The sequence below is a fragment of the Ahaetulla prasina genome, chromosome 7, assembly GCF_028640845.1.
Source record: "Ahaetulla prasina isolate Xishuangbanna chromosome 7, ASM2864084v1, whole genome shotgun sequence".
NCBI classification, from domain to species: Eukaryota; Metazoa; Chordata; class Lepidosauria; order Squamata; family Colubridae; genus Ahaetulla; species Ahaetulla prasina.
The window spans coordinates 86,016,548-86,032,959 of NC_080545.1; the positions used below are offsets into that span (position 1 = coordinate 86,016,548).

At 43.2% G+C, this 16,412-nt stretch overlaps 1 protein-coding gene across 13 annotated transcripts in view; it reads left to right on the top strand.

Annotated features, from left to right (window-relative positions):
- Nucleotides 1-16,412, top strand: part of CALD1 (caldesmon 1) — a 257,710-nt gene that overhangs the window by 237,652 nt on the left and 3,646 nt on the right. For all 13 annotated transcript variants that reach the window (XM_058189680.1, XM_058189682.1, XM_058189681.1 and 10 more), the window contains 7 exons: nucleotides 2,296-2,436; nucleotides 6,890-6,933; nucleotides 7,441-7,519; nucleotides 8,983-9,120; nucleotides 12,660-12,755; nucleotides 14,945-15,025; nucleotides 15,869-15,902. In XM_058189680.1, the coding sequence (XP_058045663.1) occupies nucleotides 2,296-2,436; nucleotides 6,890-6,933; nucleotides 7,441-7,519; nucleotides 8,983-9,120; nucleotides 12,660-12,755; nucleotides 14,945-15,025; nucleotides 15,869-15,902 (613 nt within the window). The remainder of the gene's footprint in view (nucleotides 1-2,295; nucleotides 2,437-6,889; nucleotides 6,934-7,440; nucleotides 7,520-8,982; nucleotides 9,121-12,659; nucleotides 12,756-14,944; nucleotides 15,026-15,868; nucleotides 15,903-16,412) is intronic.

Genomic DNA, 16,412 nt, shown 5'->3' on the forward strand with positions numbered 1-16,412 from the left:
GTACCCAAAGCGCGTGTGCATCCAAACCCCCAAAATGCAATGCGCATCCGGCCCCTGTGCAGCGCCTCCCCCCCGTGCATGCGTGTGCAGAGAGCCAAAGACCATCTGGCTGGCAGGAGGTGCACACGCATGCGCAGCAGAGCTGAACTGGGGCGATGGTTCGCGTGCCATCAGAGAGGGCACTGTGTGCCACCTCTGGCACGCATGCCATAGGGTTCGCTATCACAGCTCTATCTCAACCCATCTCACAGGCTTGGTATTGCGGAGAAAACAGGAGGAGAAAGGGTACAGGTAGTCCTCGAATTATGACCACAATTGAGTCCAAACTTTTTGTTGTTAAGTGAGAAATTTGTTAAGTGAGTTTTGCCCCATTTTACGACCTTTCTTGCCACAGTTGTGAAGTGAATCACCGCAGTGGATAAGTTAGTAACCTGGTTGTTAAGTGAATCTGGCTTTCTCATTGGTCGCAAACAGTGATCACATGACCTTGGGACATAGCAACGGTCATAAGCATGAACCAGTTGCCAAGCGTCTGAAATTTTATCACAAGGTCATGGGGATGCTGCAAAGGTCATAGGTGTGAAAAATGATCGTGTCACTTTTTTCATTGACCTTTGAATGGTCACTAAATGAACTGTTGTAAGTCGAGGACTACCTGCAGGTATGTTTGCTGCCTTGAGTTATAAAAATAATAAAACGGTGGTATAAATAAATAAAATAAATACACTAGTGTTGATTTTAGAGACTGTGAATGTGTGTGTCTTAGTATTTTTGTGTAAATCTAACCTTCTGGTTAGCTATACCGTATGAAGAAAGAAAGCAGGTTAATTCAGTGATGGATAAGCATGTTGCAGCCATGGGGGTTAAGCCAAAAGTGATAGAGTAATTTAGTTTTGGCTTAGGGTGATATGTGAATCTGCTGTTCTCTTTTTGGCTTACAGTTTAGCATGTGGTGTGTTTCCACTTGGCAGTGATTTATTTACATTTAGCTTAGCAGAGTGAATGCACTAAGTCCCAAGAAGCGATTCTGTGTGATTTGTTTGGATTAATATACTGCATGGATACTTCCATCGTGGGCTGTAAACCATGTGTCCAACCCTTTCCTCCTACTCCTATAAGACCATACCGAAGCCGAGGACCACAAAAGCAGATTTATGAGCAAGGGATTAAATTACAAAATCTTGGGAACTGGATGTGCCTACTTGGCCCTCATTTATCAATGATTACATTAAAGTGGAGCCTCCCTATTATCTTTCATTTTCTTTCTTACAGTGCCTTAATTTGATGGGGTGGAGACTGATGCACAAATGAGCATCTTCCTTGTTCTGCAATATTTTAGGAATACCCATTTTTATTCCCAGAATCTGCCAACAATTCCAATACTGTAGTTTTGAGTTTAGAATCATGAATGAACCCAGGTCATTGATCAATTTTTTAACATACCGTATTTGAAACATATTATGGCTTAGAACAATGGGCATTTAATTGGTCTCTTGTTCCATCTTTTTGCATGATCTCCAGCAGTCATGGCAACCTGGAACCATTCAGATATGTTGATAATTTAACAAAACAACCATCTATGGATTGTATCTTAAAAACCGAACACATTTTCAACATTATTTAAGAACAACTGTTACATATTCACATCTGCATAGAAATTGACACCGATTGTGGTCAGGCATTGAATGTAAGATGTCTACACTGTCTGACGAATAGGTTTAAATGATTCAGGTTTTATGTACACTTTTGCATAACTTAATGGTGGCTGGTAGGTGTCTACAGAATCTGAAAATTTCATCACAGTGACAAAACTAAGTATTGTGACCAGTGATTGGTTTCATATATTCTTACCACTGGTTCACCCTGCCTGCGCGCCCATGCTTGCTTCAAGTGCCCGGCCTTCTGTGCAGGCGCTTTGCTCACAGGTGTGCCTTCTGCGCATGCGCCCGGCCTCAAAAACGTGGCTAAATAGGACGGCATTACATTGGAATGGGTGGGCAGGCCCACCCGCAGTTGCCGCTACCGGTTCGCCAGAATTGGTTTGAACCGGCTGAATACCACCTCGGATTGTGATGATCTAATGCAAGTTCTGCCTTATAGGACATCTGTATGGTGCCACAATGCATATACAGAGGGTTAGAACAACTTGCGTTCATTATTTGCTCAATCTTGCTAATACCAACATCAATTATTGCAGCCGGACCTGTTCCTTATTGCTCTATTTGAATCTTAAGGATTAGCCGAAGTTGCTGATAACAGGCAACTAAATGGTTCCTTCCTGGGTTTTTCTGGCAGGAGGAGAAGAGGCGGCTGAAGGAAGAAATTGAGAAAAGAAGGGCAGAAGCCGCTGAGAAACGCCAGAAGATACCAGATGAAGCCCAGGGTGATGATAAGAAGCCCTTCAAGTGTTTCACTCCAAAAGGTTCTGCTCTCAAGGTAATACTTCTTCCAGCTGCTGTTGCCATATCATTTTGAACAACTATCTGTGAAAGAGATTCCAATTGTTATCTTCACGGCTGTACACAAATCAACACTGTGCATTGTATGTGCTGCTAGGACAATACCTAAAAGCACCGCTATATAACATGGATGCATCTTACGAATTAATTGCTGTCCTATTTTCTGTGCAAAGTTCTTAGACTTCGGGCTTCTTCAGTCACAACAGTTGTATGTTAAGACAGATCCTGGGGGTGAGGGAGGTGCCAATATTGACCGTCCAGGTCAGTGGTGGGATTCAAATAATTTAGCAACCGGTTCTCTGCCCTACTGACTGGCTGGGTGAGCATGGCCAGGGTGTGTGACAGGCAGCACTCGGCCTCCTGCACCCCCCTGGGAACAAAAATGGGCTGTGGGGGGCACACCGCCCCCCTGTGCCCTATTTTGGGCCTAGTAGTCCTCTCTTCAGCCTCCTGGGAGCAAAAATAGGCCACAGGGACTGCTGCTGCATCGCCTCTGTGCCTCGTTTTGGGCCTAGTAGGCCTCCCTGCAGCCTCCTGGGAGCAAAAATGGGCTGCGTTGGGACTCAGGGGAGGGGAGGGGAGGGGTGTGGCGAGCCAACAATTTAACAACCGGTTCGCCTGAACTGGCCCGAACCAGCAGAATCCCACCACTGGTCCATGTGGGAAAAGCATTTTCTATGCTGAATGAATTGAGCAAAAAACCAGACAACTTTCTGGAAATGGAATCAAGGTAGATAGATAAGGAACAGTTCCGGTCACATCCATGCAAGGACTGAGTTACATTAGAATGTATATTTCTTCTTTGTAGCAGGAACAATCACTGAAAAGACAGAAGGTGGCCTCCTTATTTTGATTATATAATTTACAGCATGAATCCTAACCAATAGGTGCAGGAAAGTTGTTTGGGAATATGTCACATGATCCACTTCAATCAGTGAATCCTGTGACATATTCACCTGAGTATGTGTATTCATATGTGTGATGGGGTATGTTCTATAGCAGGGGTCTTTCAACCTTGGCAACTTTAAGACATGTGGACTTCAACTCCCAGAATTCCTCAGCCAGCTGGCTGAGGAATTCTGGGAGTTGAAGTCCACAAGTCTTAAAGTTGCCAAGGTTGAAGACTTCTGTTCTATAGAACCATTAAACTGATGGACTTTTGCCGTTGGTTTTATCTCATAGGATTTCACCTTATTTTTCTGAATAGAATAGCATCACATTCTGAAAACGGAATTAAAAAAAAAAAAGACTCTGAAGTTCAGCTTCCTAATTTAAGTACAAGAGCATCTTCTTAACGCTATGCTTTCCATCTTATTTTACAGATATATTTTGTAATTCTGTTCACCGTATGTTTCTTACCAGTTTTCAGTTGTGGGCATGTGGTTGCTTGCTGTTGTGGTGACTTTTGTTTCCTAAGAGTGTGTATAGTGTTATTCTGGTTTTGATCGAACAGTCAGTGGCCTCTTTGTTCTAATGAATCCTGTTAGCAGATGCGCCTCACTTAACCAAACAGAAAAGATATGGCAATTATAATATTATACCTATGTGATAGCATATTTATACTGCTCTTTGAATAAAAGCCAGCCAATAGCATAAAAATTGCCAGCAAAAGCAGATCCAAGCCTGATAAATATAAATATTTTCTGCAACTAAATTGCTCTGTCCCTGTTATAGAAATGAGAACTCTTCTCAAGGAGAACATTACCAAAATGCTATAGCCGGTGGTGGGATTCAGCCAGTTTGCACCACTTCGGGAGAACCGGTTGTTAACTTTCTGAGCAGTTTGCCAAACTGGTTGTTGGAAGAAATCATTAGAGCAGAGAACCGGTTGTTAAATTACTTGAATCCCACCACTGGCTATAGCTGAAAAAAACCTTTTGGTGTATTACTATTTTCACGGGTAAAAGATTGGGCTTTAAGAAGAATTAAAATAAAAGTGAAGAAGATGCAGATTTAATTGAAACAAACTTTCTCCTTCTCAGATACTTAAGCCTATGCTTACCTAAAGAACCTTTCTAATTCTGAACAAACGTGTGATGTAACAAGCTTCAGTCTTACACGTAAATGCTGACCTGTACCTTTATAGTTACTACTGAAACACTTTTAAAGCATTGTTAAGGGATTCAAGGGTTGAGAAATCAGATGGATTGCTTAGTTTTGGACAGGCCAAACAAGGACGTTTATGTTTGCTTTAACTAAAATTGAATCACTCAACCTTTTCTATCAAGAGCTGCAAAATCTGTAGCTGGTGTCCTGACATTTCTGAAACATCTTTTGTTGGTTTGGGAAAAGTGTGGATTTTGGATAGGGACAGAAATGAAAGTGCAAGTCATGAAAAAAGAGCAGAATATCTGGGACCTGCTTCAAATGCAGTGAACTTTGTCACCTAATTATTCACCTTTCCCTCTATATCAGGGGTGTCAAACTCAAGGCCTGGGGGCCAGATCCAGCCAATGGGGTGCTTAGATCTGGCACAAGGGGCCGCCCTGGAAACAGCAAAGGACTGGCCCGCAATGCCTCTGCCAGCGAGCTCCGTTTTCGCTGGCAGAGGGTTGCAGATGGCCATTGAAGCTGAAAATGGATTTTGGGAACCCATTTTCTATGGCAGAGTGCTTGGGCCACCACAGGTGCTCCCGACACGAATGACACCGAGCTGGCCACACCCCCTGGCCACACCCCCTGTGCCCCCCGCTGATGTCAAACACAACCCTGATGCGGCCCTCAATGAAATCAAGCTTGACACCCCTGCTCTCTATAAAAATCCATACAGATTATCCACAGATAATCTGTATCCACAATCCATGAATCCCTTTGTGGCATTTTCTAGCATGTGCTTGTAGTATTAAAATAAAAATAAGTAAAAATAAGAGCAACAAGTTACAACTGATAACACTTTCAAGTGTTATCAATGTGGGAAATTTATAATTTTTAAAGCAACTCTTAACAGAGTTGAGATGATGGAAAAATAAATTTTACCTCTGTTCTGCTGCCATCTGGTGACTCTGAAAAGCAGCACAACATCATGGTATGGTATTCCTCTATGGACAATCAATTAGGAATTATTTAATCTGAACATTTCAGTTTGTGACAATTAAGATTTCCCAATTCCTTAAGCAATCTATTTCGTTTATGAAATCTTTCATTCCTTTCCTCTGTGCTTAGAATAGGTTCCTGTCTTCTTTTAAACAAGTTCCCCAGCACATCTCAAATACAGTAGAATCCCATGGTTCAACATTGATTTTTAATCAGGGTACGAAGGTGGACTTAGCTGATAAGTTTGGGGTTGTATTATAGATAGAACTAGCTGTGAGAAAATTAGACAAGAAGCTAGATGGTTGGGTTTTTTTTTAAAAATGTACTTGGGATTGTGACATTTTAAAAACTGGATGGCCAAACTATTTCCTCAATTTATCTCAGGTAATTTGAGGGGTTTTTCTTTTTGTTTCACTCTGTTGGTAACTTTTATCAAAGACAATTTCAAGAACCATCTGCATAATCAGTAATGCAGGATGCTACGAGGCAGCCCTGATCTAATGTATTTGGATGATTCAAGAGACATGTGCTATCAACAACATCTGACATTGCTTTCTCCTCTTCAGGGGCGGGATTCATCCGGTTCAGACCGGTTCGGGCAAACCGGTAGTTACGGCCAGCGGCTGGGCCTGCCCACCCGCCCCGGCGCTATCCCGTCTTATACAATCACCGTGTTTTTGATGCAGTGCGCCTGTGCGCAAGGCACACGCATGCAAAGCTATCCCATCCTATACAATCACTGTGTTTTTGATGCAGCGTGCATATGTGCAAGGTGCGCGAGCGAAGCTACCCCGTCCTATACAATCGTCATGTTTTTGATGCAGTGTGCATATGTGCAAGGCACACACGCTTACGTGTTTGATTCTGCTGGAACCAGTTGTTAAATTATGTGAAGCCCACCTTTGCTCCTCTTCTTTCTAACATATAGTTTTGTCACCTGGTAAATGCCAAAATTCCAAAAAGGATGTCAGACTGGGGGAAGAGGGATGTCAGAGTGGAGTGATATGCATTTTAGACCCCTAAATATTCTTAGAGAAAGAAAAACAAAAACACAGAGCTACTGTTACAACATCTGGTTCCATTTCTGTATGGAGTCTGCATGTGGAGTGATGCTGCTTTTCTTCCTGTCCTGAGGTAACTTTTTTAAGCCACTTTGTCTTAACACTATTGCTCTGTTAATTTTGTTTTTCTTAAAAACTCTGTGACATTTCGGGATCCAAAGTTGACCCTCAGTGAAAGTGTAGGCCCTGACCCTGCTGTTGCTGTGATGTGTGTTACGCACTTGATATGTTTGTTGTGTCTATGTAAAACCATTGTGTTATTTAAACCTCTTCCAGGTTCTGTAATATTTGTAGACCTCACTTTTAATTTCTTACTTCTCTGTCTCTTTTCTTTAGATAGAAGAACGTGCAGAGTTCTTGAACAAATCCGCCCAGAAGAGGTAAAGAACTCAAACATAAAGAAAAAAGTCACAATGAAAGTTTAACGGGCAGGATATGAACCAGGGGTGGGCTGCTGGGGGTTCACAGGGGTTTGGGAGAACCTCTAGCTAAGATTCTGTGCAGCTTGGAGAATCCCCAAATCCCACTTCTGGCTGGCCCACCCACCTCGCCCCTCCCAGGAGTCCCCATGCGGCCCGTTTTGGATTCAGGTAAGTACAGGGTGCGCACGGAGGTTAGGGGAGGGCGAAAAACGGGCCTACCGGAAGTTTGGGAAATCCAGAGAAACGGGCCTACCGGAAGTTCGGGAAATCTTGGAAGCTCGAGGAAAGCCTTCGGAGCCTGGGGAGGGCAAAAATGCTCCCACCCACCCCTGCTGGGGTGCAGGAGGCTGACTAGGCCATGCCCACCGTGGCCACACCCGCCAGGCAGAGAACCCCTTGCTAAATTTTTTGAAGCCCACCCTTGATATGAACTAATAAGTCTCTGCCATTTCATTCTTTTCACAGTGGTATGAAACCTACTCACACAACTCCTGTTGTCTCCAAGATAGACAGTAGGCTGGAACAATATACCAGCGCAATTGAGGTGAGCTGCTTTCATCCTCTCAATTTCCCTTGTTCCTCTGATTGACCATTGCGGTAGGGACAAATCAAACATTTTTTATCGATCAAGATTTTTTTAAAATACTTGTCATTAAATACTCTGGAATTCCTCAGAAAAGATGGAGCAGTGGATATTTATTTAAGCTTACGAGTTCTGCCTCAGTGTATGGGGTACTGGTTAGCACAGGGGTCTGCAAACTTGGCTCTTTTAAGACTTGTGGACCTCAATTTCCAGAGTTCTTCAGCCAGCTGGTTGAGGAACTCTGGGAGTTGTAGTCCACAAGTCTTAAAAGAGCCAAGTTTGCAGACCCCTGGGTTAGCTTGTTACGTAGGACCCAGAGAGACCCAGCTCTAAGACTGTCTTCAGCCATGGAAACCCATTGAGTTATGTGGGCCAGTTACCCACAATCAACCCAACTTATCTTACAAGGATTTTTGTAGGGAGAAATCATATACTGCCTTAAGCTTCTGGGGCGGCGTGGTGGCTCAGCGGTTAAGATGCTGGGCTTGTTGGCTAGAACAGGGGTCCCCAACCCCCGGGCCACAGCCCACTGGGCTGTGAGTCATTCGGAACCAAGACACAGAAACAGCAGGCGACTATGCACGCATCCATGCACATCCCCATTTGTGCAAGCAGCTGACAAGGGCATGCACGCAGCTCCATTTGTGTGAACGGCAGGTGTGTGTGGCTGTGGCCGCCACTCACACAAATGGAGCTGCGCGCATGTGTGCTTACCCGCCACTTGTGTGGAACCATTCTCCCCACCCCACCCGTGGTCCGCAAAGCTGGAAAGGTTGGGCAACTGGGCTAGAAAGCCGGTTCACACGACAGGGTGAGCTCCCATCCTCACCCCAGCTCCTGCTAACTGATCAGTTTGAAAGTATGCAAATGCGAATAGATACTGTATATAGGTACCACTTTGGTGGGAAGTTAACAGTGTTCCATGACATCATGCTGGTCAAAATGATCACAGAAATGTCTTTGGACAGCACCGGCTCAATGGCCTTGAAATGGAGATGAGCATCGTCCCTTATAGTCGGCAATGACTAACAGAATAAAATCCACAGGGACTCCTTAACCTTTACAGCTTCTGGAAGAAAGGTGGGATAAATCTAACAAACAAAATACATTTCATTCAAATGCCTCATTTCACTTCAGCTTCCTTCACTGCCTGAGCCTCTGTTTCAGTCTTCCTTTCAATAGCTTTTGGGTATTTGAGAGATTGACATGAGATGAATGGGGAAATTGTGGACTTATTTTAGCCACCACTCTTTCTGATCGTTGGTTTGTAAGTTGGTGAGATTCAGCCAGACTGTAGCCCAATAGCAGCTGGTAAAGTAGGGAGGAAGGAAAAAAGAAGAGGAGGAGGAGGAGGAGAAGAGTGTTGGCACATCACTCTTGTGACATCGGAGCAGCTACCCTGATTCACCAGTTGCTTCTTGCAGGGCAACAAAGCTGCAAAGGCCACCAAGCCAGCTGCTTCTGACCTCCCAGTTCCTGCTGAGGGAGTTCGTAACATCAAGAGCATGTGGGAGAAAGGCAATGTGTTTGCATCACCCTCTGGAACGGGGACACCCAATAAGGTACATGCGTGGTGGCGCACTGGTTAGAATGAAGTACTGCAGGCTACTTCTGCTGACTGCCAGCTACCTGCAGTTCGGTCGTTTGATTCTCGCTGGCTCAAAGTTGACTCAGCCTTCCATCCTTTCGAGGTCGGTAAAATGAAGAACAAGATTGTTGGGTGCCATATGCTGACGTTGCAAACCAGTTAGAGGGGGCTGTAAATCACTGTGAAGTGGTATATAAGTCTAAGTGCTATTGCTATCCTTCGGAGTTTTCTGCCTCTACAATTCCCAGGTCAATCAAGGCAAGGGAAATAAGGTATTAATATAGTGAAAATGCAGATTCTGAACTTCAAACAAGAAGGGAAGCGTTCCATAGTTTAGCTTTCTGAAAGACATTTTTTATTCTTTTTTTAAATTATTATTTCTTTTGTCACAACAGAATACACAAACAATTGTTATAGATAAAACAACATATTTTGAAGAAAATATACATATATGTATAAAAATATGCATCAACTATATCAATTTGATATGATGAAGGGAACAATAGGACAGGAACGGTAGGCACTTTTGTGCTCTTATGCACGCCCCTTATAGCCCTCTTAGAAATGGGGTGAGGTCAATAGTAGACAGTTTTTGGTTGAAGATTTTGGGATTTTGAGTAGAGACTATGGAGTCAGGTAATGAGTTCCAAGCATTAACAACTCTGTTACAGAAGTCATATTTTCTGCAATCAAGTTTGAAGCGGTTGACATTTAGCTTGAATCTATTTTTTGCTCTTGTAATATTGCGATTGAAGCTGAAGTAGTCTTTTATAGGAAGGATATTGCAATAGATGATTTTGTGTGTTAAACACAGGTCATGTCGAAGTCGACGGAGTTGTAAGTTTTCTAATCCCAGGATTTCAAGTCTGTTGGTATAAGGTATTTTGTTGTTTTCGGAGGAGTGAAGAACTCTTCTAGTAAAATATTTCTGGACTCTTTCTATTGTATTTATGTCAGAGATGTGGTATGGGTTCCAGACGGATGAGCTGTATTCAAGAATAGGTCTGGCAAATGTTTTGTATGCTCTAGTTAGTAGTGTAGAGTTTTAGAAAAGAAGCTGTAAAATTAGGTTTACAACTCTTAGGGCTTTTTTCGCTATGTAGTTGCAGTGAGCTTTGGCACTAAGGTCATTAGATATGAGAACTCCAAGATCTTTGACAGGGTGGGGGTCATCAGTTAGGTAATGTCCATCAAGTTTGTACTTGATATTAGGGTTCTTTTTTCCAATATGTAAGACTGAGCATTTGCTGGTTGAGATTTGGAGTTGCCAAGTTTTAGACCAATCAGAAATTAAGTCGAGGTCTTCTTGAAGGGTAGAAGTATTATTGGTGGTATTAAATAGTTTGACATCATCAGCAAAGAGAACACAATAACTTGAGATGAGGTCGCAGAGATCATTTATGTATAGTATGAAGAGTGTTGGTCCAAGAACACTACCTTGGGGAACGCCACTTTTGACAGGAACAGGATTAGATATAGCGTTGCCAATTTTGACCACTTGTTGTCTGTTTGACAGGAAGGCATTTATCCAATTGTGAAGAGGTCCCGAAATGCCATAGGATTTTAGTTTGAGGAGTAGTTTATCATGTACTACTGAATCAAAAGCTTTGCAGAAGTCTATGTAGATTGCATCTATTGCTTTTCCTTGATCAAGGTTTGTAGTCCATATGTTTTTGCAGTGGAGAAGTTGTAGATTACAAGACATTTTTTTTCTGAAACCAAATTGTTTATTAGAGAGAAGGTTGTTTGTTTCGAGATGGAGTGTAATGGATTGGTTTATGATGGATTCCATTACTTTGCATGAGACACAACATAGAGAGATAGGTCTGTAATTTTCAACAAGGCATGGATCTCCTTTTTTGAAGATAGGGATGACTGTGGCTAGAGACCAGAGTTTTGGAAGGGAACTAGTTTTGAAGGCTTTATTAAAGATAATGCTTAGGGGTTCAGCTATATTAATTGAAAGTTTTTTTAAAAAGTATGCACATAGTCCATCTGGTCCAATAGATAATGATGGTTTCAGGTTGCGAAGGGCTTTTTCAACATTATCTTCTGTAAAGTCTTTTTCTGTAAAGTGTTCTGTCTCTGAGATGGTATTTCAAAGAGACATTGCTCTTAAGTTTATGAAATGAAGCTTTGTCCAACTTTGGCATAAGATCTCATGGCTTGGGAAGCTTTTCCAAACTATAGCAACCTTCTTGAACATTTATTATTGTTGTTATTTTAATCATTGCAAGATTGTCAGATTTTACAAGCTGTGGACAATCTCAATTCTAGTATTACAAGACTTCTCACAAGAATGCTGAAATGTTGTGATATTTAAGATAAGTCACTTGAAATCTCTTAAGATTAAGATGCTGTGCTACAGATTTTAGCATTCTCATATATAATTCTTGTGAAATTGCAGAAATGTTTATTTAGCAACCTGTTGTGACCCAGGCCCAAGTAGGTAGTAGTAGATGCAATCAGTTCAAAAACAAACAGACTTTATTAGAACAGCTGAGAATTAACTCATTCTCAGCATCGTCCAAACTAAATCAAAGCAAATTCTTCATAACACAATTCTTCAGTCTTATCACCAACCTTGGTCTAATTAGGCAAACTGCCAAAGGCTTTTCTTGGCAAAACTTCAAAAGCAGAAGACGCCGAAGAGAAATAAATGCAGCAAGACAAAGAGCCAGTCTATCAACATTGTTTTCTGACAAAGAGCCCAAACGCCATTGCTGGTCTTTTAAGCCTTATGGGAGGGGCCAATCATCTCTTGGCCCTGCTCCGAATCATCCTCTTTGCTTGAGCTGCTCTTGCCTTCTGGCAGCTCTTCTCATGCGTGCATTAGGAATAGGCTCCTCCTGTTCCTCTGCCTCACTACTGTCAGCCTCTGGAGGCTCCGGAGTCTGCACATCACTCCCAGACGGCCCTGGCCCCACCTCTGCCTATGATGCAGAGGGCCTTCCCCAGCCTCCAGGACTGGCCCATGTTCTTCCTCAGCCTCATCACTGTCCGACTCCGTTGCTAGTTCCGCAGGCTGCTGGCAGACCACAACACAACCTTACAGACTAAGACATATAGATTAGGTAGATGAGCTGTTGTGGAGGGGTGTCTGAGGCCTGCGGGTCTGATCCAGCCTGTGGGATGCTTAGATCTGGCCCGTGGGGGCCGCCCTGGAAATAGCAAAGGACTGGCCTGCGATGCCTCTGCCAGTGAAAAAGGAGCTTGGGAAGGCTGCGGGTGGCCCTCCTGAGCTTCATTTTTGCTGGCAGAGGGTTGCAGGAAGCCATCGCAGCCAAAAATAGAGCTCGAGAGCCCATTTTCGCTGGCAGAGCACTTGGGCTACCCACAGGTGCCCCTGACACAAGTGACGTCAAGCTGGCCTCACCCACCGTGACTCCCCAAAGTCAACAAAACATTGATGTGGCCGTCAATGAAATTGAGTTTGACACCTTTGCTTTAGTGCATCCCTGTTAATTCTTACTATGAAGTTTCCAATTCTGTTTACAAACAAACGTTTTGCAGGAAACAGCTGGGCTGAAGGTTGGAGTCTCCAGTCGCATCAATGAATGGTTAACTAAGACCCCAGAAAGCAACAAATTGGCTGCTTCAAAACCATCGGTAAGTATTTGCTCTTCTGTTTTCAGTAGCATTATCATCTACTCTGCAATAAAGAGAGATGTTTAATAATTTTTACAGGCAGGAAAGAGAACTGCAGTGCTATTTTGGTAGGCATTACTGGCTTCGGATTTTGAGATGGCTATCCAAAGAGGCTGACCCTCATTTCAATAGCTACTTGTCCTTGCCATCGTCATTTTTGATTGTTGATTGCCCAGGCAGTTGAGAGGGGAGTTCAGGGTTTTAGTCTAGCGCTGTGCTAGACCAGAACAGATGAGAAGCCAGCACATTATGGATAATGCAGGATTTGGTGTATATTTGAAACTGTTAATGAACTCTACCATTTGTAAATGATAAAAACCATAATGGTGAGAACTCAGTGTTCAGAAGGACATCCATACCAGGAGTAAAATGCTCCCTGATCGGATCAGATCACATGATCTGGTACCGATTGTGGCTGGTGGTTCGGCAATCTGGTAGTGATGGCGGAGCAAAGCTCCACCGACCCGCCCAAGTGTCATTACTTCCTGGTTTTAACTGGGAAGCAATGTGTTTTTTACCTTCTGCGCATGCGCATGCACAGAAGGTTTTGCACATGCACAGTAGGTCTGCGCCCGCATGCACTTCCGAACTGGTAAGGAAGGTAAGTAGATTTCACCCCTGATCCATTCTCAAACTGATGTGAACATCAGGGGTCTCAAGCTCAAAGCATATCTGGCCTGCGTGGCCACCCTGGAAACAGCAAAGGACCAGTCCGCAGTGCCTATGCCAGGGAAAAGAGAGCTCGGGATGGCCACGTGCAACCCCCACCCCCATCCATCCGGGCCCAGTTTTCGGCTGCGACGGCCTCCTGTAGCACTCTGCCAGCGAAAATGGCCCCCATTTTTGCTGGCAGAGTGCTGCAGGAGGCCGTCATGGGCTAGCAAAACAAACTAAAAACAAAGCAAAAGGAGAAATGTTTCCCCTTTTTCATTTGAGCATGCAAGAAGGGGAAAGGAGAAAGGGAAAGACAAAGAAAAAGAAGGAAAGATCGGAAGGGAGGGAGGAAGAAGAAAGGAGAATGAAGAGGGAAGGAAAAAGAAGAAGAGGAAGGAAAAATAGGAAAGGAAGGAAGGAAGGAAGGAAGGAAGGAAGGAAGGAAGGAAGGAAGGAAGGAAGGAAGGAAGGAGAGAGTTTATAATGAGAGAGTGGGAGGGTCTGAGGGAAGTTCTGCCTTAGCACTTGGCCACCACAGGTGCCCCCGACATGAGTGACATCGAGCTGGCCATGCCCACTCTGGCCACGCCTGCCTTGGCCATGCCTACCCTGCCGCCCTGAAGTCAAACACAACCCTGATGCAGCCCTCAATGAAACTGAGTTTGACCACCCCTGGCTTAGACCATAGTTTCTATAATTTGCAGTCAAATGGAAATTGCAACTGAGGTAGACGGCATTTGAAGGAGGTGCCTGAACATGGTCACCTGATTACTGATGGAGCTAAAATAGTGATTTAGATAGCTGTGGTATGGTATCAATGTCCTGTTTCTACATTCTTCTCTATTCAGAAGTAGCAGCCAGATGTTCATAGCTCAGAGATAAATATGTTTCATATAAGAAGGCTGGACATTGTAAGTGGACTATAGTAGAATTATTCACAGAAGTGAGTTGGTACTAATCTGTCCTTTCTTTCTCTCCCTTCCTTCTTTCTCAGTCAACCGCTTTCTTCTCTTCCCTCTTTCACCACCATCTTCTTGGCTGGAATTCTATATCTCTCTCTCCGTTGTTCTGTTCTTCTTTTGGACTGGCTGTTTACTTTTAAACTGAGTCAGGTAAATCAGTTTTGAAATTCCTCTGCGAAACCATGAACTTCCAGTTCCAGCCCGTTTATGTAGGTCCAGTTAGCTGTCGACCTATTTTCGAAAGAAATTACTTAAAAGTCTCATGCTACTACCTATGAATTCATCTTTGGGGAAGGTTTATTTAAATAGCACGGGCTTTAATAATATGTTTTTACACCGTTCTTGTTTCTAATACTTGCTTTAGAGCAGGAATCTCCAACCTTGGCAACTTTAAGACTTGTGGACTTCAAATCCCAGAACACCTCAGCCAGCTTTGCTGGCTGAGGAATTCTGGGACTTCAAGTCCACAAGTCTTAAAGTTACCAAAGTTGGAGACCCCTGCTTTAGAGGGTTGTGTGTTTTTTTGGGAAATAGGACTTACGACCTGGAGATGTATCTGGCAAACGCAACCTTTGGGAAAAGCAGTCGGTTGAAAAGACCTCTTCTTCATCAAAGGTAACCACCCACTGTTATTCTATTACATTTTGGGGAGGGGCGGTGTAATCTCTGAAGTCCCCTTCAATTGCACTGCTGAATTTGAGTGACATAATTGCCAAATCTAGAAGAATGATGTAGAATAGATCCCAAACTATTTATTTATCGGTATTTGTACTGTACTGTTATGTCCTGGGTTTCTATTCTATCGAAGGTGACTAAATAATATTTTCAACAAACATTTAATGCACAATTAAAATAAAACTTGATACTGATATAAATTAACCGTTAAAACCTTAACTGTTTTCTTAATACAGGTAGTCCTCAACTTACGACCACAATTGAGCCCAAAATGTATGTTGTTAAGTGAGAAATTTGTTAATTGAGTTTTGCCCCATTTTACCACTTTTCTTGTCACATTTGTTAAGTGACAAGAAACACGGTTGTTAACATGGACTGTGTTGTAGACCAGAGATAGATGATGTCAAGAAACCATCTATGTCAAAATTGAACAGTCCTCTCTCAACAGAGGGAGCGAGATATACGACATAATCTATCTCCGGTCTGCAACACAGTCCTTTCAGTAATTCCAAGAAGGGCAGAGATAAACCTCCAAGTAGCCTCAGTGACTCTCTAAAAGAATGCAAATGACCAGCTGGCTGCAAGGAATATAAATCCTTCCATTCCCCACCATCCCGTCAGAGCTGAAGAAGCTTCTTCGATGAGAAGCGAAACATCTTCAAAGAAAAACCAGAAAGTCCAGTTGCCTCCTGAAAAAGCACCTGTGGGATAGTTTATGTTTTTGTAACCTTTTTTTTTTTTTACTTCTCTCTCTCTCTCTCTCTCTCTCTCTCTTTGAATTAGGTCACAGCAGCAGGAAGGAAGTTGGAGACCAATGGTAAGCAAAAGTGAGCATTTCAGTGTTTGGGATCAGGCAAGCAGCCCAAGCAGGGGTGAAATGCTCCCGGTTTGGACCGGATCAGTCGATCTGGTAGCGATGGCAGTGGGTGGTTCGGAGAACTGGTACAAAAATCCCTGCCCCCCCGCTCCCCGCCCACCAATGCCCACCCAATCGCCCGGTTGCCCGCTTCCCCGCTTGCCGCTTCTTTTAAAAAATGCTTTTAAAGGTAAAAAAAAAGGCTCTGATGATCCCAGCTGAGCCGTGCGATAGTCAAGAGCTTTTTTTTTACTTTTAAAAGCATTTTTAACAAACTATTCAGCCGAATGGGTTATAAAAAAATGCTTTTAAAAGATTTTAAAAAAGGCTCTGACAATCCCAGCTGAGCCGCGAGATCGTCAGAGCCCTTTTTTTTACTTTTAAAAGCATTTTTTACAACCGATTCAGTCAAATAGGTTGTAAAAAAATGCTTTTAAAAGTAAAAAAAAAGATTGCGCGCCACAGCTGATC